This window comes from Hyperolius riggenbachi, chromosome 10, assembly GCF_040937935.1.
Source record: "Hyperolius riggenbachi isolate aHypRig1 chromosome 10, aHypRig1.pri, whole genome shotgun sequence".
Classification (NCBI taxonomy): Eukaryota; Metazoa; Chordata; class Amphibia; order Anura; family Hyperoliidae; genus Hyperolius; species Hyperolius riggenbachi.
The window spans coordinates 34542673-34562480 of NC_090655.1; the positions used below are offsets into that span (position 1 = coordinate 34542673).

General features: G+C 46.6%; 1 protein-coding gene across 5 annotated transcripts in view; it reads left to right on the plus strand.

The window, feature by feature from the left end:
* Nucleotides 1-17407, plus strand: part of MYPN (myopalladin) — a 319671-nt gene extending 302264 nt beyond the window's left edge. For all 5 annotated transcript variants that reach the window (XM_068258760.1, XM_068258759.1, XM_068258763.1 and 2 more), the window contains 6 exons: nt 468-550; nt 2159-2285; nt 2376-2583; nt 5683-5848; nt 12685-12818; nt 17042-17407. In XM_068258760.1, coding sequence (XP_068114861.1) covers nt 468-550; nt 2159-2285; nt 2376-2583; nt 5683-5848; nt 12685-12818; nt 17042-17214 — 891 coding nt within the window. In that variant the 3' untranslated portion in view covers nt 17215-17407. The remainder of the gene's footprint in view (nt 1-467; nt 551-2158; nt 2286-2375; nt 2584-5682; nt 5849-12684; nt 12819-17041) is intronic.
* The last annotated feature ends 2401 nt before the right edge of the window (nt 17408-19808 follow it).

Below are 19808 nucleotides of genomic sequence, written 5' to 3' on the forward strand. Positions count from 1 at the left end.
CCCCTTTTCTTATTTCTCTCTGCTTCGAACACAATAGGGGAATGATAGCTGAGTGAGTTGTGCGCCCCCTCCTACACTGCGCTCTGAGGCTGGAGCCTCTCTCGCCTCTGTCTCGGCCTGACCCTGGCAGTAAGGCATACTTTCATTGAACTGTATGCCTCTCTGTATTGCCACACCGCAGCAGTAATGCGCGGTGCATCTTTTCAGCTAAGTTGCAATCGCAACGCAACTGACTTGGTGTGAAAGGGCCCTTACTGCCCCCCAAAAATAAAATCCTGTACTAGTGACATAATTAGAGTAAGTGCCGACGCAGGACTACAATAACATCTGTGCTCTGAGTTTGACTTTCAAGCTGTGATTGGCACTATAAACATATACTATTGATTAAGAATCGTACAGTATACTGTATATCCATGTGTATTCTGCAGGTTAATAATGGGATGGCGTTTCTGTTCTCTTCCACACAGGGAAGGATCAGCTGTTCTGGACATTTACTTGTGCAGTCAGCACCAATTCGGCCTCGTTCAATTCCTACTGTCCTGTCTCACAGGTACTGTCATCACCCCAGACTGCTGTCTGCACTGTATTTATACAGCTATGTACCACACCTGCACTAGCTTGTATTTGTTTGTACATTGCACAATACTTTACCAAACAATATGTTGCCTGAGCTCACAGTCTGAAGCTAATTTATTCAGATAGCAGCTGAATATATATTAATATTATTATGTATTTATATAGCACTGACAATACTGATCAGGAGCCCTGTCAGCAGTCATTTGAATTTCCCCTTGAGACAAAAGCAATATGCGATTGTCACTGCAATCATTGTACTGTTTTTTCCATTACAGCGAGTGTGCATGATGCGATTTTTACCTTGGCACAATCATACTGCCTGCTGCAGTTTTCCTGCGACTGCATTTAGGTAGTAGTCCATGGTAGCACACAAAAATTGCATAACAAGCATGGTACTAGGCGATTTTCATGCCATTTCCCTATGCAGCATAAAGCCCCGCCCCCTAATCTCCGAAAAAATTACTATCGCACCTTACATAAGGAAAAGGCTGCAAATCGGGATGACAGTTGTAGCGTGATTGAGAATGTTTTTATCCTGCTCATAAACCCATAACAATTCAGGCCCATATTGTTCATTAGTAAACCTTCCAAACGCCCTCAGCAAACACAGATTTCTCTTGATATATTTAACCTCTTGAGGACCGTAGGCTTACACCCCCCCCCCCCCCCCCTAGTGACCAGGCCATTTTTTACAATTTAGGCCTCGTTGCAGGGCCGTACAACACAGCACACAAGTGATCCCCCCCTTCTCTGCCCACCAACAGAGATTTCTGTTGGTGGGGTGTGATCGCTCCCAGGATGGTTTTTATTTTTTATATTTTTTTTTATTTTTAAATAAATGTTGACTTTTTTCTTCTTTTTATTACCACCCCCCCCCCCCCCCCTTGCTAGCCAATCACAGCGATCGGCAGTCATAGGCATCAGCCTATGACAGCCAATCGCTCGTGTGCCTCAAGAGGGAACACAGCCGAGTGGCATGGCTGTCCCCAGTACAGCACTTACTTAGATTGCAGCACTGTACATTGTAAATAGCAGTCTCCTAGCAGTGATCTGCAAAACCTCGTCCCAGGACTTAACGCCAATTGGCATTAGGCGGTCCTGGGGCTGCCGCGGCATTCACGCCCGTCGGCGTGACGCAGTCATTTAGTGGTCAAGGAAAGCTGTAGGGGAAAAAAGTGCCCCAAATTTGTCCTCAGCTTGGGAGATGGAAGCCTCTGGATCCTCCAAAGGCTTCCCCCGAATCCCCCACCTTCGCTTCTAAGTTCCAGCGCTTTCCCACTTGCAAAGCCGCAAACAATGGCTTGTTGATGGCTTGCGCATGCACAGTAGCACGGACCTATGCAGGATCGGCTATTTCCGCCAAAGCCCGAGCCGGTCCTCACTACTGCGCAGGTGCAATGCGACTGCAGTTCGGTGGCCCCTGCTTTTGAACAGCTTGGTGGGGGAAGATGGGGGAAGTCTCTGGAGGACGTAGAGGTTTCACCATCCCGAGGAAAGTATCTTATTTTTCTTTCAGCAAACCTCAGAGGTTTGCTTTGAAGAGTCGGTGTCTTTGCCTAATGATTACATACCCCTCACACAGGCTGAGACCACAGCTCCCGGAAGTAGAGAGTGAATCAGTGCCTCAGAGGTTCTTCCGGCCGTACTTCCTCCAAGCTCCCGGTGATATGGTGGCACATGAAGGACGCCTATGTAGATTAGACTGCAAGGTAAGCTCCAGGCCTACTAAACAGCTTTCCGAAATATGTACTTGTACTAAAATGAGAGAAATTTAATTCCAAGATCCTTTGTTCTAATAGGTAAGTGGTCTACCACCACCAGAAATTATGTGGGTTCTGAATGGAGTACCCGTCACGCCAGACGCCACCCACAAAATGCTAGTCAGAGAGAATGGAATTCATTCGCTTCTCATCGATCCGCTCTCACAAGCTGACGCCGGGACCTACACCTGCTTTGCAACCAATAAGACAGGACAGAATTCATTCAGCTTAGAGCTGAGCGTAATGGGTAAGAGCTATGTGATTGGCTAGTCACTGTCTGACTTTAAAGGACCACTGTCAGGAAAAATTCTAAAAATGTACAATCCATGTGTATGCATATGTGTAAAATGTACATTTGTTCCAGAGTAAAATACACTATAAATTACCTTTACTTACAGTAGGCAGTAAGAATCAGGCACATCAGACAGGTTTTGGATTAGTCCATTTTCTCATGGGGAAATCTCTGTGTTTTCTTGAATTTCAAAAGCACTTATGGCCCTTTTCCACTAGAGCGATTGTGATTGCTGAATCGCAAATCGCTAGTGATTTTTAAATCGCTAGGGTTGTTACTTTATCATAGAAATCACGAGAAGTATTTTCCACTACAGTGATTCGATTTGGAAATCGCTAATCGCAAATAGCAATCGCTTGCTGGAGCTATTTTTACAATGATAATGCAAATGAAAATCGCAAATCGCAATCACATAACAGAATGAATGAAAAATCGCAATCGCTGGCGTTTGTGATTTGTGATTGCGATTGCTAGTGGAAAAGGGCCCTTACTAAATGGCAGTTGCTCAGTCCATCTACCAGAATAGTGTGCAAATGAGTTAGGAGGTCGGATGGCATCTTTGTATAGATCCTTTCCATAAAGAGCTTTTGTTAAGCATTAAGGAAATACTGATAATCCCACCTTCCCCCATAAGGAGATGGACTAAAATCTGCCAGCGCTTTGGTACACTATCATTTATATATTCCTGACCCACAAAGTAATTCCTATACATCAGTCAGACATTTGTAGCAGTAGTCCTAATCTGTACATGGTAACAGGAGCATAACTAGGAATCGCCGGACCCCCTGCAGAAATTCTGAGTGGGGCCCCCCTCCCCCCTGGGGCCCGCTCAGGGCCGTTTTGGGGGGCTGGTGGGGGCGTCAGCATAAGGGGAGTTCCAGCGTGGATGTTTATCCCTCTAGTGTCTGACACTACTTCCTGTTTATACAGGAAGTCACGTTAGAAGCTAGAGAGAGGAACATCCGTGGAATGCAAGGAAGGTATGTATCTGCCGCTTTCCGCTGCCTGCATACACACTATTCAATGCTGGATGGGAGCGCAGAGGGGAGAGCCCGAGGTGAGGGAGGGGGGGTACCGCCCCCCCCTCCCCGCCGATGTGATACCAAGCTCTCCCCTCATGCTGCGACCCCTCCAGTCCCCAAAAACGTCCCTGAGCGGGCCACCGCGCGAGAGCAGGGGCTGCATCCCCTATTGTTACGCCCATGCATGGTAAGCATTATGAGATCCCTTGTCTCCTCCTGGTGTCAAAGTATCCACAGACACAAGATAAGGGTTTATCTTATCTGACTGATTATATGTAATGATGAGCGGAAGAATCAAATTCCATTCAAAACTCCACTGACCCAGGAAGTAGTAGCTGTCAGGGCCGGCCCTAGACTTTTTGCCGCCTGAGGCAAATTTTTAAAAAATTGTCACCGCCGCCCCTCCCCCCCCCCTCGGGGGGGGGGGGGGCGTTCTGGGGGGCCGCCGAGCTGGAGGGGTAGCTGGCAGGACGGGGGTATTGGGCCAGCGGCGGGGAGGGGGGTCGGACCCCCCCTCCCTCGCCTGGGTCCCCCGTCCTCCGCTCCCCTCCAGCCTAAATAGAAGCAGCCGTATGTGTAAGAGGCACGGGCGGGGAGGACACTCACCTCTTCCCAGCGTGCTCTCCACTGACGTCACTTCCTGCAGCGTCCTGCAAGAAGTGATGTCAGTGGAGCGCACGCTGGAGCGAGGAGGAGGTGAGTGTCTCCCCGCCCGTGCCTCTTACACATACGGCTGCTTCTATTTAGGCTGGAGGGGAGCGGAGGACGGGGGACCCAGGCGAGGGAGGGGGGGGTCCGACCCCCCTCCCCGCTGCTGGCCCAATACCCCCGTCCTGCCAGCTACCCCTCCAGCTCGGCGGGCCGGCTCCCCGCACCCACGGACGGGCGGGTGCCGCCCCTGGAAATTTGCCGCCTGAGGCAAAAGTTTCACCCCGCCTCATGAGCGGGCCGGCCCTGGTAGCTGTGCTAGCAAATCAAAGCCACAGGCTGCCAGTTATCCAGCAGCTGTGCTGATTAATGCATATTCAGGCTAATGACAGTTAGTGGCTTTTATTTGCTAGCACAGCTTTCACTTCCTGCATCAGTGAAGATTTGCACATTAGGAGAATTTGTATGATACAAGCATCCTATATACCAGTGATGGCTAACCTTGGCACTCCAGCTGTGGGGGAACTACAAGTCCCATGAGGCATTGCAATACTCTGACAGCTCTAAGCATAACTCAGGGAGGCAGAGGCATGATGGGATTTGTAGTTTTGTCACAGCTGGAATGCCAAGGTTAGCCATCACTGGGTGGCTATGCATAGGTGGTTGATTGTGTGGCGATTGTGGTGTGGTGGCACAGCTACAGTGGTGTGTGCATAGACTCACCTGTGGGTGGCAGCTAAGTGTGGGTGGCACTGATGTGGATGGTGGCTTGAAGTGGGTGGTGGCTTAGGGTACGTACAGACATACGATAAAGATCGTTCGTTCTGAACGACGAACGATGTTAAAGGAGGTATCGGCCGATGATCGTTTGAAGAAAGGCTACTTTGAACATCGTTCGTGTACGAACGATCTTGGAACGAGCGTTGCGTGCGCAACATGATGTATAAACTGATTTCAAACACAAGTGTCAAAAATAACTGTTTGAGCATGTGCAAAGCTTTGAGAACGAACGATCAACGACCGATCGTTGTACAGACATTACTTTTTGAACGATGGTCGTTGGAAAAGATCTGGCAGAATGGATCGTTCTTTACCAACGACATATCTCGTTGGTCGGTCGTTTTAATGATCGTTCATGCACTTTTTACGAACGATCGTCGGGCAATGCCATCGGTAACGATCGTTTTAAACGACTATAGTCGCATGTCTGTACGCACCCTTAGTGCGGTGGTTGTGGTGGGGGCTTCTTGGCTCAGGTATATTCAACAATCATTCTTAATACAACTGAGTCCTTCTACCACTAAATAGAAAGTAAACATCACAGGGGTTAAGGTTTTGAAATATCTGTTTTACAACTGACTGTATTTTTTTGTAATGCATTCAGCAAAAGAAGTGAAGAGAGCGCCAGTGTTTCTGGAGAAGCTGCAGAACAGCGGAGTGCCTGAGGGTCACCCAGTCCGGTTGGAGAGTCGAGTTATTGGGATGCCTCCTCCAGTTTTCTACTGGAAGAAAGACAATGAAACCATTCCAGCCCACAAACCCAGGATAAGGTGTGTACTGAATGTGCTGCTTGTCACCAGCAACTGCCAAACCACTTAGGGTGGCCACTAACGGTCCAATTTCTAGCGAAAGATCGTTTGAGCGATCAGAAATTCTGATCGGATTGGTTGTAAATGATCTCCATTGATGAGCGTAGAGGAGGCACTCCTTCCTGGAAATGCTGATGGATGTGCCAAGGCTGTCCGGTAACCAACCGGATATTATCAGTGTAGAGATGAAGCTGATTGGTTTATCAGCTAGTGGGTATGTATAAATATTTATGAGCGAATGTATGTAACCAGACTGCCACTTGCTTGAGAAAGAGAAACATCTCGAAACGTCGCATTTGATGTGACAGCCTGTATCTATGGATACTTAAATAAAGAGCATATATACTACGGATGGTGCCGGCTTCATCTCTACACTGATCTCCATTGATGGGCACAATCGATTACAAACGATTACAAAAATAGTCAGCCGATTTGATTTTGGTCAAACCAAAATTTGGATTTTCTAGTTGGTTGTGATAGATGGGAAGCAAAGATTGGTTCGTTGATGGTGTAGTGAACGATTTTTCGTCCGATCAGAATTAGCTGATCGCTCAAACAATTTTTCGCTAGAAATTGGATCGTTAGTGTGTTGGAGAACCTTATCCACACGCTGCTATCCAGTGGCTACAGCTGGCAACAGATGCTCCTTGGAAGGTCCTCTGGCAACCAGGGCAAATTTATGAAATGGGCCTCTATCCAATCACTCTCTGTTTTTCTCGGTTTCCACTCTCCTACATGTATAGTTCCCTTCATACGCTCTTCCCTGCTCCTAGCCATAGCTGAAAACCATGTGTGGTGACACAACTATGTGCTCTAAAATGCCATAGCATCACTGTATAGTACTGGGGGGGGGGGGGGGGGGTGGAGGCACCCAAAATAGGTAATGTAATGAAACAAAAAATAAGGTGAAGGGAGATATCTTTACCACTCCAGATGGAAGATCCCAAACCACAGGGTAAATGTAAAAAAATGTAAATTATTTATTCAGCATGATTAAAAGCACAACGCATTTCACAGGTCTCAGCACGCTTCTTCAGGACAATACAAGGGCCTTTAAAATATCACAAGCATGGAGCAGCAATTCAAAAACATTACTGTAGTACAATGTGGGTTCCCTGTCAGCTAGGTATCAGTAGAATTAATTCTGTAACCTCCCCTGTCAAGCCTCATACACTTGTACGAGGACTGCCACCCCTGCAGAGACCAAGACTTACTACCTTTGGCGACAGTTCAGGGCCAAAGCTGTACAGATGCATCACTGGCCTACAGGCTAGTGATGAGGATTGTTGCCAGTTGGGGACAGCAAACTGGGTGGTGCACAATGAAGTAGGTGAGGTGAGTAAGAGAACAAGTCCCTTGACTATCCGCACATTGAGGAGGGTTGGGCCCAGAACTTGGGGTGGGGGCAGCTACTCAGTCTCGCTACCCACAATGCAGAGGTCCATCTCCAGATCAGGTGTTGTTGTGGATGAGCAGGGTGGCCACACTTTTTATATGACCCCTGTAGGTAGGACAGAGGCTGTGGGGGTCACCAATGGGAGACTAGGAAGGGGTGTGATTGGTGGGGAGCATAAAAGTTTTGCTGGGGGGCTTTACATTTTATATGTAGCATCTATGTACAACAGCCCCTGTGTTTAATGTAGGCTATAGCTCCCTTTTACTGTGTTACTCCCCATTGCAGTCTCCATTTTTTATTTGCAGCCTACATTTGGATTTGTACTTAATTATTTAGTTGCAAATCTTAACCACTTGAGGACCGTGGGCTTTACCCCCCTTAAAGAGAACCCGAGGTGGGTTTGAAGAATATTATATGCATACAGAGGCTGGATCTGCCTATACACCCAGCCTCTGTTGCTATCCCAAACCCCACTAAGGTCCCCCTGCACTCTGCAATCCCTCATAAATCACAGCCGTGCTGTGAAGCTGTGTTTACATCTGTAGTGTCAGTCTCAGCTGCTCCCCCGCCTCCTGCATAGCTCCGGTCCCTGCCCCCGTCCCTTACCTCCAATCAGCAGGGAGGGAAATGATGCAGCCGGGGACTGGAGTTCTGCAGGAGGCGGGGAGAGCAGCAGACTGACACTATAGAGATAAACACAGCCAGCTCTGACAAGCTGTTTGTCAGCAGCGTGGCTGTGATTTATGAGGGATTGCAGAGTGCAGGGGGACCTTAGGGGGGCTTGGGATAGCAACAGAGGCTGGGCTGTATAGGCAGATCCAGCCTCTGTATGCAGATAATATTCTTCAAACCCACCTCGGGTTCTCTTTAAGGACGAGACCCTTTTTTCCATTCAGACCACTGCAACTTTCACGGTTTATTGCTCACTCATACAACCTACCACCTAAATGAATTTTGGCTCCTTTTCTTGTCACCAATAAAGCTTTCTTTTGGTGCTATTTGATTGCTGCTGCGATTTTTACTTTTTATTATATTCATCAAAATGGGATATTTTGTCAAAAAAATGATTTTTTTTTACTTTCTGTGCTAACATTTTTCAAATAAAGTAAAATTTCTGTATACATGCAGCACGAAAAATGTGGACAAACGTTTTTAATAAAAGAAAACCATTCAGCCTATATTGATTGGTTTGGGTAAAAGTTATAGCGTTTGCAAACTATGGTGCAAAAAGTGATTTTTCCCATTTTTAAGCATCTATGACTTTTCTGACCACCTGTCATGTTTCATGAGGGGCTAGAATTCCAGGATAGTATAAATACCCCCCAAATTACCCCATTTTGGAAAGAAGACATCCCAAAGTATTCACTGAGAGGCATAGTGAGTTCATAGAAGATTTTATTTTTTGTCACAAGTTAGCGGAAAATGACACTTTGTGACAAAAAAGAAAAAAAAAGTTTCCATTTCTTCTAACTTGCGACAAAAAAAAAATGAAATCTGCCACGGACTCACTATGCTCCTCTCTGAATACCTTAAAGTGTCTACTTTCCAAAATGGGGTCATTTGTGGGGTGTGTTTACTGTCCTGGCATTTTGGGGGGTGCCTAATTGTAAGCACCCCTGTAAAGGCTAAAGGTGCTCATTGGACTTTAGGCCCCTTAGCGCAGTTAGGCTGCAAAAAAGTGCCACACATGTGGTATTGCCGTACTCAGGAGAAGTAGTATAATGTGTTTTGGGGTGTATTTTTACACATACCCATGCTGGGTGGGAGAATTATCTCTGTAAATGACAATTGTTTGATTTTTTTTTACACACAATTGTCCATTTACAGAGATATTTCTCCCACTCAGCATGGGTATGTGTAAAAATACACCACAAAACACATTATACTACTTCTTCTGAGTACGGCGATACCACATGTGTGGCACTTTTTTGCACCCTAACTGCGCTAAGGGGCCCAAAGTCCAATGAGTACCTTTAGGATTTCACAGGTCATTTTTGTTTCAAGACTACTCCTCACGGTTTAGGGCCCCTAAAATGCCAGGGCAGTATAGGAACCCCACTAATGACCCCATTTTAGAAAGAAAGAAAGAAGACACCCCAAAGTATTCCGTTAGGAGTATGGTGAGTTCATAGAAGATTTTATTTTTTATCACAAGTTAGCGGAAATTGATTTTAATTGTTTTTTTTTCACAAAGTGTCATTTTCCGCTAACTTGTGACAAAAAATAAAATCTTCTATGAACTCACCATACTCCTAATGGAATACCTTTGGGTGTCTTCTTTCTAGAATGGGGTCATTTGTGGGGTTCCTATACTGCCCTGGCATTTTAGGGGCCCTAAACCGTGAGGAGTAGTCTTGAAACCAAATGTCGCAAAATTACCTGTGAAATCCTAAAGGTACTAATTGGACTTTGGGCCCCTTAGCGTACTTAGGATGTAAAAAAGTGCCACACATGTGGTACCGCCGTACTCAGGAGAAGTAGTATAATGTGTTTTGGGGTGTATTTTTACACATACCCATGCTGGGTGGGAGAAATATCTTTGTAAATGACAATTGTTTGATTTTTTTTACACACAATTGTCCATTTACAGAGAGATTTCTCCCACCCAGCATGGGTATGTGTAAAAATACACCCCAAAACACATTATACTACTTTTCCTGAGTACGGCGGTACCACATGTGTGACACTTTTTTGCAGCCTAGGTGCGCTAAGGGGCCCAACGTCCTATTCACAGGTCATTTTGAGGCATTTGTTTTCTAGACTACTCCTCACGGTTTAGGGCCCCTAAAATGCCAGGGCAGTATAGGAACCCCACAAGTGACCCCATTTTAGAAAGAAGACACCCCAAGGTATTCCGTTAGGTGTATGGCGAGTTCATAGAAGATTTTATTTTTTGTCACAAGTTAGTGAAAAATGACACTTTGTGAAAAAAACAATAAAAATCAATTTCCGCTAACTTTTGACAAAAAATAAAATCTTCTATGAACTCGTCATACACCTAACAGAATACTTTGGGGTGTCTTTTTTCTAAAATGGGGTTACTTGTGGGGTTCCTATACCGCCCTGGCATTTTACGGGCCCAAAACCGTGAGTAGTCTGGAAACCAAATGTCTCAAAATGACTGTTCAGGGGTATAAGCATCTGCACATTTTGATGACAGGTGGTCTATGAGGGGGCGAATTTTGTGGAACCAGTCATAAGCAGGGTGGCCTTTTAGATGACAGGTTGTATTGGGCCTGATCTGATGGATAGGAGTGCTAGGGGGGTGACAGGAGGTGATTGATGGGTGTCTCAGGGGGTGGTTAGAGGGGAAAATAGATGCAATCAATGCACTGGGGAGGTGATCGGAAGGGGGTCTGAGGGGGATCTGAGGGTTTGGCCGAGTGATTAGGAGCCCACACGGGGCAAATTAGGGCCTGATCTGATGGGTAGGTGTGCTAGGGGGTGACAGGAGGTGATTGATGGGTGTCTCAAGGTGTGATTAGAGGTGGGAATAGATGCAAGCAATGCACTGGCGAGGTGATCAGGGCTGGGGTCTGAGGGCGTTCTGAGGGTGTGGGCGGGTGATTGAGTGCCCTAGGGGCAGATAGGGGTCTAATCTGATAGGTAGCAGTGACAGGGGGTGATTGATGGGTAATTAGTGGGTGTTTAGGGTAGAGAACAGATGTAAACAATGCACTTGGGAGGTGATCTGACGTCGGATCTGCGGGCGATCTATTGGTGTGGGTGGGTGATCAGATTGCCCGCAAGGAGCAGGTTAGGGGCTGATTGATGGGTGGCAGTGACAGGGGGTGATTGATGGGTGGCAGTGACAGGGGGTGATTGATGGGTGATTGACAGGTGATCAGTGGGTTATTGCAGGGAAGAACAGATGTAAATATTGCACTGGCGAATTGATAAGGAGGGTCTGAGGGCAATCTGAGCGTGTAGGCGGGTGATTGGGTGCCCGCAAGGGGCAGATTAGGGTCTGATCTGATGGGTAACAGTGACAGGTGGTGATAGGGGGTGATTGATGGGTGATTGTTGGGTAATTAGTGGGTGTTTAAAGTAGAGAACAGATGTAAACACTGCACTTGGGAGGTGATCTGACGTCGGATCTGCGGGCGATCTATTGGTGTGGGTGGGTGATCAGATTGCCCGCAAGGGGCAGGTTAGGGGCTGATTGATGGGTGGCAGTGACAGGGGGTGATTGATGGGTGATTGACAGGTGATTGACAGGTGATCAGGGGGATATATGCATATAGTACACAGGGGGGGGGGGGGGGTCTGGGGAGAATCTGAGGGGTGGGGGGGTGATGATCAGGAGGGAGCAGGGGGCAGTTTAGGGCATAAAAAAAAATAGCGTTGACAGATAGTGACAGGGAGTGATTGATGGGTGATTAGGGGGGTGATTGGGTGCAAACAGTGGTCTGGGGTCTGGGATAGGAGGGGGGGGGGGGTCTTAGGGGTGCTGTGGGCGATCAGGGGGCAGGGGGGGTGAAATCAGTGTGCTTGGGTGCAGACTAGGGTGGCTGCAGCCTGCCCTGGTGGTCCCTCGGACACTGGGACCACCAGGGCAGGAGGCAGCCTGTATAATACACTTTGTATACATTACAAAGTGTATTATACACTTTGTATGCGGCAATCCGGGTGCTAGTAACCCGCCGGCGCTTCCGAACGGCCGGTAGGTTACAGCGCGGGGGGGGGGCGGAGCCAGTCCCCGGCAGAGGATCGCGTCACGAATGACGCGATCGCTCCGCCTATGTCCGTACAAGGACCGCCGCCATTTGTACATGCGGCGGTCCTTGCGGGTTCCACTTCCCGGCCGCCATTTGTACATGTGCCGGTTGGAAAGTGGTTAAACCAAACCTGAGCTGAAAATGAACTCATAACATAAACAATTCTATCTATCCTCCTCCTTCTTAAAATGACTTTTTTAGAATCCAAGTTTTATTTAGTTTTGTTTATTTTTTTGTTTAGAAGCTGAAAAGTAGGTTTAATGTTTTATTGCCTCAACTGAAAGACACATCTGCTCTCAGAATCTGTTCTCTGCCAGGCAAGAGTTCTGTGGCTGTAATTCCTTATTAGTGAGTGTTACACTTTACTCTGACTGGGTTCTGACTGGAGTGAAACTGTCACTTGTATACCTGAATGGTTAACTCTTCCAGGCAAACAAAGAAAAAAATAAACACACCATAGTTTTTTGTGTGCTTGGCACTGTACATGCATATGTCTATCTCATCGGGTCACATGTCACCTCAGGTACACTTTAATGCTTGCAATAACTCTAACATTAGAGTCAGTAGCTACACAAATTGTTGAAATAGGGAGTAAGGATTGTTGCCCAATATATTTTATATGTGTTGCAGTAGCTTTCACAGTCATTTGTGACGTTGCCTGTCATTTTTGTTCCATGTTACAGCATGCACCAGGATGCCACAGGGTATGTGTGTCTGCTCATCCAGCCAGCCAAAAAGGAAGATGCGGGTTGGTACACACTGTCAGCAAAGAATGAGGCAGGAATTGTGTCCTGTACCGCCAGACTCGACATATATGGTAGGTTTAAGTAAATAATTTGATGAATGTAGTGACTTGTAGCGATGTCCCTTACCTTTCACTCCTTCTCCTTCAAATTGTCCATTCACAGCATACAGTATGGGCTCGATTCAGTAAACCGTGCTAAGTGTTAGCACGCCTGTGAAAAGCCCTATATCATGCGTAAAGTTAGTTTAGGCATGATAAATTCACATCTAAAGACTTTAGGCGTGATAACTAGGGTGCTAACTGGGTTAGCACCCTTTACTAAATTCACATCGTGCGCACAGTCTCGCACGCAAAACTTTGCGCGCGCACCGCAAAAACAGCGCACCCGATGCGCCTATAAGGTCGCATTGGGTGCGACCTTAATGTCGCATCATGTGACGTTAAAGTCGCACGCAATGCGACCTTATAGGCGCATCAATGCACCGTTTTCGACGCACAGCGATGCGACATTTCGCGCACACCGCGCTGTGGGCACGCAAAGTTTTCAGTGTGGGACTTTGCGCGCGATGTAAATTTAGTAAACGGTGCTGACCCAGTTAGCACCCTAGTTATCACGCACAAAGTCTTTAGGCGTGCTAACTGGGTTAGCACTGTTTACTGAATCAAGCCCTATGTCTTATATGATATAAGAGATCATTGTACTCCAGAGAGACATGAGAGCTACATGTTATGAAAGTTGCATGTTACCTCAGGGTATCAAAACATAATTTACCTGCGAGAGCGCCGCTGGACTGCAGGGCTGCAGCAAAGTGACTGACTTAGATGAATAATGCATGGCAATGTTTCCGATAACTTGAAGTCTCTAAAAAAAGGTGTTTATGAAGCTAGCGTAACCAGAAGGGCGGGGCACCTTCCCTCTTCCTTCCAGATTTGGAATGATCGCACAGCACGTGACAATTTACTCTGCTTCATTTAGGCTGGTGTCACAGTGGGACGTTACAGGCGCACGTTAGAGCAGCCTGTAACGCACCCCACCGCACAGCAATGAAAAATCAATGGGCTGTTCACAGTGCCCACGTTGCGTTACATAGTAACGCTGCGCCACCAGACAACGTACTGCATGCAGTACTTTCTAAGCGGCAGAGCCGCGTTAGACTGCTTGCACATGCTCAGTAACGTTGGGGAGGAGCGTAGAGCGGCCAGGCACATGGCTAATTAATATTCACTGCACTCAGTGACGTGCAGTGTTTACTTCCTGGAGCGGCCGCTCTGTGCAGCGATTGGCCGGCGGGACCACGTGATGCCGCATGCGCACAAGAGTACGCATCACGGCATCACGGACGCCAAAGTGAGCTGCACAACGCGGCTCACTCCGACGTCCAAAACAGGGAGCACCAGACGTTGTGTTAGGGGCACGTTATGCGACCATAACGTCCCCTAAAACGCAACGTCCTGGTGTGTAAGTATCCTTAATGTTCTCAGTTAGCAAGGGAGCATGTGCAACAACTTGAGAGATGATATGCTGCAGCTCAGCAAAATAACACACTGGCTGGCTGGCTGGCTGCGAGTCTGTGACAAACACACTGCTCGCCCTCAGCCAGCCGGCCGCCCTCCATTCCTCCACAGTCAGGACAGCAGTGCCTCCTCCTCCCTTCTCCTGTGTTAGACAAATGAAACACTGCTGCTCTCCTGCCTCCCCCCTCCTCACTCACTATCAGACTCCTCACACAGCACAACAAGCTGCTTTTGCCCAATGATGACCTCTTCACCTCACCCTCCTCTCACTTCTCCCCCTACTCTGACTGCATGCTGTAAGTGTAAAGTCTACACAGTACAAAAATGCTGCCTGTTGCGAATGTTTCACCTTGCTTCATGAGAGAGCTGGCCCTGCCGAAGGGTAAGCAGACATATCCTAATGAAGTATATACCTGTAAGAGTATAATACCAAACCATAAATAAATTTTTTTTATTTTATAACATCGAAAAATAAAAAGTTCCCGAATGGACTAAAGGTGTCCATACACTTATCGATTTTACTTGCCAGATTTGATCACTGTAACCAAATCTGTTGCAGATCGATGCCCCAACATGGCTACCCCATTGTAATTTGTCCAAATCAATCAAAACTATCAATCACTCTGGCAGGGCCGGCGCTACCATAGAGGCAAAGGGGGCAATTGCCCCAGGGCCCCAGAGCATGTAGGGGCTCCCAAGGCATCTCCATCCCATCTTAACTGTTGCTCCCTGGGGCCTCTGCAGAGTCTTTGGCAGAGCAGCGTCTCACCTGTGCTGATGGGCTCGTGAGACACTACACTGCCAAAGACTCTGCAGGGGCCCCAGGGAGCAACAGTTATGTTGGTAGGTGATTCGGAAGAAGGGTCAGCAGCCAGCTCAGGGGTCCAGGATGGAAATTTGTTGCAAAAAAGGGCCCCTAATGCCGCTTTTTAGTTGGGGGTGTGTGTGTCTATTAGGGGTCCCCGGATTTTATTCTGCCCCGGGGTACACTGCTACTTGAACCGGCCCTGCACTCTGGACAGAAAGCCCTGGCTTAAAAAAAGGACTGCAGAGTGTTGGCAGCAGAGTATACTCACCTATCCGCATTGCATTTCCTCATGTGCCTTGTCTGCATTGCCACCGATGCACCTGCTCCCCCTAACCCGGCGGCATGTACGTCATGAAACTTCGGACATGCTGCGGGGATAGAGAAAGTACACAGTGACAGGAGGAGCATGCTGCCGAACAGGTGAGTGTGCTCTGCAGGAGCCGGGGGAGGATGGGTGGGAGGAGTCAGTACATACAAGGAGAACTGAAAGACCTGCCAGTCTGCTCTGGGCTGAGGCAGTGGAAGTTCCATAGATTTGTAATAGATTTGAAGGTGACATCTAGTAAAAATCTATTTGCAGCACTACTGCCTATAGCAGCAAACATTAAAGTAAAACAAAAAAAAATTAATAAAAAAAAAAAAGTGTGCTTTTTAATACTGTACACATTCTTGCAGACAGCTGGCAAGACCGCAAATTGCAAGCGGTTTGCAAAAATGCTTACAATATAAAGAAACACAACATTTTTTTTTTTACCTCTTTTGGTACAAACATTGTGCATCAATTAAATGCCAGGGAGGTTAAAGGGGATGTGAGAGGGATATGGGGGCTAATATATTTATTTTCTTTAAAACAATCCCAGTTGCCTGGCAGCCCTCCTGATCCTGTGTCTTTAATACTTTTAACCAAAGACCCTGAACAAGCATGCAGCAGATTAGGTACTCTGACTGGTTTTACTGGATTAGCCATATGCTTGTTCCAGGTTTTTTTTAATGTAAAATATTTTCTTGCACCACTCTGACACATATAAAGATAAATAAACACTCCTTGAGGGCTCGTTCCCACTATCGCGAATCTGCATGCGTCCAACGCATGCAGATCCGCACATGTAATGCAAGTGGATGGGCCTGTTTCCACTGTAGCGTTGTTGAGGTGCGTTTTTTTCAGCGGTAAAAAAACGCACAAAAGAGCCAACGATTTCGCCTGCGTCGGGAATCCGTGCGAATCGCCGCTAATGTATTTAATAGTAAAAACGCATGCGTTTGTTACATGCGTTTTTACCCGCGATTTCGCGTGCGATTTCGCACCTTTTTCAATTTTATTTTGCCCTGGCAGTGTCATGGTTAATTTCGCATGGCACCCTGCCATGCGAAATCGCATGCGAAATCGCGGGTAAAAACGCATGCGGAAACGCATCCGCATGCATTTTTACAAGCGTCGGAATGCGGCCGAAATCGCGTCGCAACAGTGGGAACGAGCCCTGAAGCCTATGAGCATTTCAGTGCTTGCTTTTCACCCTTCTCTTTTCATAACTAGGGCTATACAGGTGGCAGCCATTACTTCTGAGCTTAGTAGGAGGTTTTAGATCATGGGTGTATTTGTCATCAGCTACCCTCCCTCACAGGGGCGTCGTCTATGTGAAATCTCACACAAGCTGAGATCACCTCCCCTGTGACATCATCAGTTGCAACCTGTGTTTCGTTTTTTATCTCCTCCACCAGTCTGCCGGATTCTGTCCCGGCAATATGAAAGGAAGGGAGGGGTTCCTCCAATAAATGTAAAACATTTTATATTTGTCATCATGCAGCTGAAAAAAGGCTGCTATTTATTACTATAAGTTAGAGAATAGATTTTATTTCTGAAATCTTGTATTTTTAATTTGGGTCCACTTTAACGTTAAAATTAATTTGAGTGTACTGGTGGGATTTTGGTTTTATTATTAATGTTTGTTGTATAACTTAACTTTTTTTGCAGCACAATGGCACCAGCAGATTCCTCAACCAATCAAAAAGATTCGACCTCCCTCAACCCGCTACTCCTCCTTCTCCGCTCCGAGCCTGGATATCCTGCAACCTTACCCCAGTGCAGAAACCCCGCTGAGCTTTCTGTCTCCGGCCCGAGACGTGGTGGAGAGCGACGAGCTGTGAACGCAACTGGCTACAGTAACACTAAAACTGTGAAGACAAACATGGCGGAAAGTTTACAAAAAGTCAATTTTCTATTTTTTTAAAAAATGGCTTTAGTTTTATTGCCCATGTTAAAAAGCACCAAGCGTTGGAAAGTATTTCAGCGTTTAATATCCAATGGGGCTTCTAGGCGCCATTGCACCCCCCCCCCCCCCCCCCCCCCCCCATACTGTAAATGGATGAAAAATACATTTCTGGTTTCTCGCCCTCGGGCGCACCAGTCCTATGCACAGGTTTGTGTAGCTGCGTCACTGACAGTGGGATCTGTTTGACGATCGTGATAATGCCGTGTATTTACCCTATTTAATTATTTATGTCCTTAGGCAGAATGAAGATCGATAGATGTTCTATTAATATGAAGAAGTGTATCATTTGTATTTAACGGAATTATTTACGTTATTCTGTAGTGAGGCTGACACCGTAGAAGCTTTCAGTTAATCCTCCCCTCCCCCCACTATTTAAATTCTGGAAAGCTTGTCTATATGAAGTGGAAATACAGATGTATTATGCAATAAAGCAGTAGCATTCTGCATATTTTTAGATGCATTTCATGATTATTTGTCTTTATTGTAACTGTTATACATTCTGATTATTTTTCATAGTTTATTTGATTTTCTTCCCAGCAATGCACTTACGGTAGGCCTGGTTCACACTGGCAGAAAAAAAGAGTCCTTTAACGGATCCTAATGGATCCATTGTTAATCTATGGATCGGTTCACATTGGTCTGTTAGAATGAATCCGTTCCGCATGATCCGCTGAACGGACTGCAAATTTGGTTCTTCAGAAATGTTTCTGGATCGTTGAGTCCAGCGGAACGGAACAGAAGCTGAAGAACTGCATCGGGGGCCAGGGGCAGTTAGCCCATGATGCCAAGTGAGGCAGCTTCCTCAGGCGGCATGGGCCCTAAGAGCAGCATTTCGCCCTCTCCCCCACCTGTCCCCCCCCTTCCTCCCATCCCCATGGTTGCTACTCGTGTTACTTGCAAACAGAGCTGGAGGCCGCTTCCTCAATGACCGTCCCTGGCCCTGCCTCCTCCCCTCCGTCATAAGCCTCACAGCAGCACGACCTCTGGCTGCTGTGTAGAAACAGGAAGTAGTACAACAGTTTCCTGTAGCAGCGATGTATATTGCCGTTACCACGGAAACCACTGTCCTGTGGGGGAACGGAACAGAAGATCCGTTTGCCACTTAAAGGGGCACTACAGCGAAAAATTGTAAAATTTAAAATATGTGCAAACATATACAAATAGGAAATACGTTTCTTCCAGAGTAAAATGAGCAATAAATTACTTTTCTTCTATGTTGCTGTCACTTACAGTAGGTAGTAGAGATCTGACAGAAGTGACAGGTTTTGGACTAGTCCATCTCTTCATAGGGGATTCTCAGCAAGGCTTGTATTCTTTATAGAGATATTCACTAAAAAGGATTTAAACAATGATGCTGGCCAGCTTCCCTGCTCGCTACACAGTTTTTTTGGGCAGTTGGACAGAGCAACTGCCATTCACTAAGTGCTTTTGAAAATAAATATATACCTGAGAATCCCCTATAAAGAAATGGACTAGTCCAAAGCCTGTCACTTCTGTCAGATTTCTACTACCTACTGTAAGTGACAGCAACATAAGAGAAAAGTAATTTTACTCTGGAAAAAAATCAACTTCTTGTTTGTATATGTTTGCACATATTTTTTAATTTTACAGTTTTTCGCTGTAGTGCCCCTTTAATTGCCAGTGTAAACCGGACCTTACCGTACAGTATATACTCACACATAGGCCGACCTGGAGATAAGCCCAACTACCAACTTTTGCCTTCAAGATGGGGTGAAAGGGGGGAACAATATGCTCATCCCCAATGTCTCCCCACACGCAAGCTCTTTCATTGCTCATCGCTCACAGATAAGCCGGCCTTTCCTCTCTTCACCCATTTTTTGTTGTTCATGATTCAGCTTATCCTTTGTGATAAATGGTACTTAAAGTGGACCTGAACTCTTTCACAGGACACAAGGAAAACAGAGAGCAATGCACCCTGTGCATATTTAGAGAGAAGAGCCTGTCTAATTCCCTGTTATCTTCAAGTAATCATGAGTGTAATTTGATCTCTCAGCTATGTCAGCTGGCTGCCTCGGCAGAGCAGCTAATTTGTAAACACAGGATGTTAACCCTTTGTCTGCTTCCATGAAAGCAGGAAGTAGACACACTGCAGATTTCTATAAGCTGTAACAAAGAAATGTGTTTTTTTTAAAGGTTATTATGCTGTTTCTTATCTTTTAGAGCAGAGTGGAAGATCTGAGTTCAGGCCCGCTTTAACGTGTATCCAAGGTAGTATAAAAAAAAAATTAGATGCTTACCTAAGAAGAGGGAAGCTTGGACCCTTAAGAGACTTTTCATGCCTGGCCCTCACTATTGCTGTGCACAGAGCCCGGGACACATCCAACTAGAGTTTGTTGGAGATGATACGTGGCCAGCTCCTGTTCATGCACAAGTGCAGCCGCACTGCAGCTACATGAGTATGGCTCCATGAGTGGCTCCATACTACTGGCTCGCCCGCACTTGTGCACC